At 36.9% G+C, this 6404-nt stretch overlaps 1 protein-coding gene across 1 annotated transcript; it reads left to right on the forward strand.

The window, feature by feature from the left end:
- The first annotated feature begins 529 nt into the window (after positions 1-529).
- On the forward strand, positions 530-5404 carry LOC139741646 (U3 small nucleolar RNA-associated protein 4 homolog). Its single transcript, XM_071652225.1, has 5 exons — positions 530-718; positions 1461-1580; positions 2071-2136; positions 3584-3758; positions 5205-5404. The coding sequence occupies exons 1-5, from the start codon at positions 554-556 to the stop codon at positions 5402-5404; spliced, it is 726 nt and encodes a 241-aa protein (XP_071508326.1). The 5' UTR covers positions 530-553.
- Positions 5405-6404: the final 1000 nt, after the last annotated feature.

Raw genomic sequence — 6404 nt, forward strand, 5'->3', positions numbered from 1 at the left:
ACAGAATGTGTTAATGAGGCATGCTTAATTTCAGTTTAATCTGATAATCCCTTCATTGTTGTTACTCTGGTGGTTTACTTCCTGTTTTTTTGTCTCATTCATCGCACAGCCAGCACGGTTTGGTAAAGATTAAGCGCTTGAATAGACACTGTACTTTAATAAGAGCCTCTTTTCTCAGTTCACACTTTTCCTGAGTTTGTGCTTTCTTTCCAATATTTAGATAGGTTAGGAGAGTCCATTTGATTTGAGTTATACATCATTTTAAAGCTTAAAGTGTGCTCTTTCAGAATATGGTCTTAACTAAAAATTCATGTCTGGCAACTTTTTGTTTGTTTTGAGGTGCAGGGTCACATTTATACTATTCCATAGCATTGTCATTGACGTCATTCTACTTTGTAATTTTTCTGACAATGTTACCTATCATGATCTTGTATGTCCTTCCTAATCCTATTCTTCTTTTTACTCTTTTTAGATTTATTTTGATATTGGTCATCACAGTTCTTAGAAGAGTTGTCCTGATCTGCTCTATAGACACAGGAACATTCAGAGAGCCATGGGAGACTTTTGCCTCCATCATGTCAAGTTCTTCAATTATGTACCTTGTGGCATACAAAGTCTAGCTTTCAACCAAGCAGACTCCCTCCTAGCAGTTGGCCGAGATGATAATTCACTGGAGATCTGGAAGGCAGGGGAGCAGAAACAGTGGCATCAAGAAAAGGTTTGGAAAGTATAATTGTTATTCTTTTTTAGGGGTTGCTTTGTTTTGATTCTTCATAGCATTAACCTGGGAATGTTTGTTCTCTCTTAGTTTTACTCTTGATTTAACAACCATCATGTGCAGTCTTGGCATAGGTAAAGAAATTGCATATGTTTTGTTTTATTGTTTTCATTTTAATGTTGATGATTACTATAGATGCCACCTCTTACATCAAAGATCCATGTATGATACAGTTCCTTTACACTTTGCTACAAATCAAATGGATTGTTATCACTATATAACTGGTGCAGAGGCACTGCCAAGAACTCAGTGATTCAGAACCTTCCCTGTTGGATGTCTTGTACATTGTACATGTTGTATACATGAGGCAGCAATATGCAATAAATGAGTATCAAATCTCTTACATTCACATATAATGTGGTTTTTTTTTTTCATCATTATGTCAAATCTTTGATATGTATGGAGTATGCTGCAGTACAAAAAAAAATACAAACAAACCAACAAATATTCCATTTGTGCCTTGGAATTACACTTTCAATGTGACTTGGAGAAGACACTTAATTCACAGTTATTTTTTTCCCCCTCTGTTAGATGCATGAATTCAATTTTCTGTTAACAAAGAATTGAAATATAAAGATCTCTTGGGTATCCTATGTACTCGCTTTGACATTATGGTGTTAATGTTTTGAAATCATGTGCCATGCTATTGCAATTTGTGTATGTTCATTCATGCCACCTTCAGGTCATCCCAGGGTCACAGAAGCACAAAGTGAACTGCCTTGTCTGGGTCAAGGGTCGTCTCTTTTCAGCTGGTCTCCTGGGTCACATGATTGAATATGATCTACAAAAACTAGAACCAAAGGTGAAAGAAGAATTTCTTTGTTTGCAGACTGCATTATTCCCTCAGCTTTCAACTCTTGACTGAGACAAGTCAGCAGTGTCTGGAACATTTGCTTCAATATATGTTTTTTGAGAAATGGTGGGAATTTATTCCAATCTCACTTTACTAGTTTATTATGTTGACTTTTTAGTTCCAGTTTAGAGGCAATATAAAACCTAGTAAGGGATACAAATGGCATATTGATCAGAATAAGCTTTAGTTTACATAGAGAAATATATTCCATATATTTTTGCAGTGACTAAGCCATAGTGATTAGAGTGTTAACAGCAACAACAAAGATATTACTCATTTGTCTGATGAAATGTGAACACAGAGAGTTTTTTTCTTTTTAGCTGAGATTATTTACACTTCTTTTTTTTCTAACAGTGGAGACTTGTCAATATCAGAAGTTGATATATTGTCTTACATTGATAGTTTAAATGTTTTTATGTTTCTCTGTATTTGTTTGCAGAAATCAGTGTACTATGGAAATGCATTTTTGTGTCTTGCAGCCAATCATGGTGAAACACATATTGCGGTAAGTCATATGATATCTCGGGTTTGGTGAAACTTAAATCATTTACTAACTAGAGAAACACTCTGAGAGCGCAGACCTCCGCCAAGCATGCAAATCATTTTCACCACTGATCTTGTTCTTCCGTAGAGATATCAGTGATTTCCACCCATACGTACTGCATTGTGTGCTGAAAGTTGCCAGATTTCCCAATATAGAAGCCTCTGTTACGTCATAAACCCTCAGCTGCACGGTGCGCCTCACCCCAGCAGAAACTAGAGCACGCACTGTAGTGCGCGCAGGCAAACCTCAAATACGCGCAGCCTGAACTCCCAAGTTCATTGACCCTACCTGCCAAAATGTCAAAAATCCTTCATAAATTCCCAAAAAATTCTCGGATCACTGCCAAAAGTTAATCGTTTGGTACTTGTGTCATTCTCAACCTTTCCTGCAAGTTTCATCCCAATCCGTCTACTACTTTTTGAGTTATTTTGCACACAAACTAACAAACTAACTAACGAACAAACCAACGGTAACGAAAACATAACCTCCTCCCTTGGCGGAGGTAACAAGATTTTGTAAATAGCAACCTTTATCATAAAGCAGTAGATTGGTCATGTTGGTATATGAAGTATTGCTAGTACATTATACAGGGTGGTCCACAACTTGAAATTTGAGCATGTTGCAAGCTCAGAATCTGATAATATTGCAGAAATTGAATATGCGCGGAGCGCACACAATGAGTACGTAGTACGCAATATTTTGCTGCTTATCTCTCTTTGTGCTGCTTACATTCAATGTTCTCTCTCATGTTTTGCACACAAATATCTAAGTACCAGGTAGTTTGACGTTTCTTATGTTATGCACATGTTTTGCACATCTTTGAATACTTTTACTTTGAGCTTGTTGCAAATTCTTGAGGATGTTGCATAGCGTGTTGCTGGCTTTTGAGGATGTTGCACAAGAATTTTAGCATGTTGCAGCGACATGCTAAAACCCCTCGTGGACCACCCTGTTATATAACAGACATGCTTTGAAATTGAATGCAGATAATCCAAGAACACATACTGTAAAACCAGAAATGTTTGCATGCATTTTAATTTTGCGAATTTCATGAGAGCCAAGATTCACAAAATTAAAATGCACACGAAAGTTCATGTCTACACTATACTACACTGCACAATACACTTGTCCACACTATGCTGATACAAATCATACCATCATATAAATGTATGATTAGGAACTGAAATGTAATGCATGCACCCCCCCCCCCCCCCCCCCCCCCCCTTGGATGTTTAGAGATACTTTGATTGCTGTCATTTCTGGATACTTTTTCTCTCAGATATTTGTAATACTGATTGTGCCAAGGTTCTGTCTAGTTGTGTGTGACTCTGCAGAAATTTGACTGTGAATGTTGCTTTTTCTGTCCCTTTATGAATCATTTTATCTATTTATCTTTATTTGTTTCAAGGCGGGGTGTGAGGATGGTTATATCCGTCTCTATGAAGTCAATGATGAGGGCTTCACCTATGACAGAGCGTTTCAAATGCAGCAGGGTCGTGTCGCGTCGTTGGCATGGCACCCATCTGATGAGGTCATTGTTACTGGTTCTCTTGATAACATCAGACTCTGGAATGTCAACACAGGTAGTGTAGTCACCTCTGCTTTTTCATTTTCCCCCCAATTTTAGCACTAGTTCTTGATCTCAATCAGGATTTGCCTTTGTGAGTAGTATTGATGATGGAAATTCTCAGCAGGATCAAGAATGATAGATGTTCAGTGGTTTACGTAATTAGATATGGCCTTCATAGAGGTGATGGCAAGTGACTAGTGTCAATTTTTTTCCCCAGAGAATATATATATATATATATATATATAAACATGTATATTTTTTTTTTATTCATACTGTCCTGCTTTTAACTATTTCAGCATTTTCTGCAGTAATGTGCAATAAATCACAATCAGGTGAAGTGTCTTCAAGAAATTACTTGTAAATACTAAATTGCCCTCTTTGAATACCTGAAATGTCTCTTGCTAGGAATGAACAACATTAAAGGCATACGATCGTCATCCCTAATGGTACGTAAACTCCGAACAACCGAAGTTTGTGCATGCAATTGCGCAATGCCAGACTCGGTGCTATATCCATAAACGTATGGGACAATGCTACCACTGAGACACGTGTGTGTGTGTGTGCGTGTGTGTACGCATCATACACAAACATTGTCACCGCGAGCTGCGGTGATTGGAGGAGAGAGGCCAGAAGACGCGTGGCTCTTTTGGCCTCTCTTCATGCGCATGCGCACAGAGAGTGTGTGTCCATTTGGAAGCTCTCGTGGCTCGCTCGGACAGCCATTTTGGGTTAGGAGATTTGTAGCACAGAGCTCTTGTAGTCTAGAGTGTTGTTTCCTGACCCATTGAGCCAGTGCCATTCTCATTCGGGGTCACTACATTTGATACAGAATGGGGGGAGGCAGCGTGTTGCGTTCGTCTCTGTGCCGCACAAACCACTCGCCACGATTGTATGCCTTTAAGTAGTATGTTTAATGTTGGAAAAACTGTTCAAAGTAATTGTTATATCAGACAAATAATAGTGTTCAGTGCAAATACACTGAAGGGAAAAATAATTATTGAATGATAATTAGATTTCGGTATAAATACAAATTGTGAAAATTGTTCATCAATTCCAACCATACTGAGGTATGAGAAGAGGCTACTCAATCCTGTCAGGCTGAAGTAAGAAAGTGGTTTCATGTGATTTTTTTATCTATCCCTAGTATGGGTTTTTTTTTTTCTCCATGTATTAAGCACACAAAAAATAAAGCGTGCAATGTGAATCCAGTAGAAATTGAACAAGCAAGCAATAGTATGTGAGTATTGACATTAATTATATTACCACAATTGTATTATTGGCACTGGGCATGCAGTAAAAGCAATAGTAGTAGGTATTGTATCACCTATAGTAGCATTATATCAATGTCATTAAATTCCTTGATGTCATCAAGGTCTTTATTGCTGTACATTTATTATTATAACAATTGTTAATATTAGTGTGATGAAATCAACCATCAGTTCTGTGCTTGTAATCCCAGGCCATGCCAAGCTGAGAATCACCATGCAACGAGTCCAGAGGCACCAAGAAGTAGTGGTCTGGCAGGTAGCAATACTAGAGGACATGACTGTGGTCAGTGGGGACTCAGTGGGCAGGACTCAGTTCTGGAACGGAACACATGGCACTCTACTCAAGGTGATAGAACTTGGCAAATACTTCAATACAGTGCACTCCTGTTAAGACGAGCATGGTATTAACGAAATTCTTGTCACAATGAAGTAAAAATTCAGGTCCAAAATGAACATCTACCTGGTTTATACACTCAGCAAAAAAAGGAAGTAAACACTTTTCAAAGTCATATTTTTCTTCGAAGATTTTTATGAAAGTCAATGAGTTATATACCATGTTAAAGGTAATTCAATTGGCTATTAAGCTAATAGGTTAATTAAAAACAAAACTTTACGCATGAGTAAGCACATTCGTTTTTGTCCTCCAAGGCACAAAATTAAAAATTGCAAAAATTGACATGTTCTCTTTCATTTGCAAATGCCCTTCATGATAACATTGACAACAAAAGACCAGTTTTACACAATGAGAGACATGAATGAAATATGAAAAATAAGTCTTTGTTCTCTTTATCTCTTTATAACCTCTAAGAAAAACAAAGCGGGAAACTAGAGGGGAAAAATAAGAATTTTCTATCAAGTCAAACTTCAAATGACATAGGGAATAATAAGGATAAAGATGAACAAATGAGCAGAATTTCTTTATTTATTCATCTTAATCTAGTGATTTAAGAGTCGAAGTGACAATTTCAAGAAGCAAACATTATTTAAAATTTCCTACTTTGAAAAAAGCTCAAATTTCTACCATTTTTATCAAATTTTACTTCTTCTCTTATTTCATTTGAATTTAGATTTTACATAAGATGCTTTATTTTTCCTCCATTATTTTTAGCCTTCATTGATCTTTTGAGCTTTAAAGATATCATAGAGATCAATGGTTTATTTTTGCAAGTTGATTCATGTTTCTTTTTGTGTGAAATCTGTTGTTTGTTCCTATTGTTCTATGGAAGAGCACATACGCATAGATGACAACTTATTCAGTTTTGCAATTTTTGCTTTTGTGCCCTGGAAGAGAAAAACAATGGTGTTCACTCATGCGTAAAGTTTCCCTTTTTGGTGACCTATCAGGTTGATAGCCAATTAAATTACCTTCAATATGGTGTATAATACATTAG

This window comes from Diadema antillarum, unplaced genomic scaffold (genome assembly GCF_040938485.1).
Source record: "Diadema antillarum isolate AM-2024a unplaced genomic scaffold, OU_Dant_1.0 seq00000942_RagTag, whole genome shotgun sequence".
Lineage (NCBI taxonomy): Eukaryota > Metazoa > Echinodermata > Echinoidea > Diadematoida > Diadematidae > Diadema > Diadema antillarum.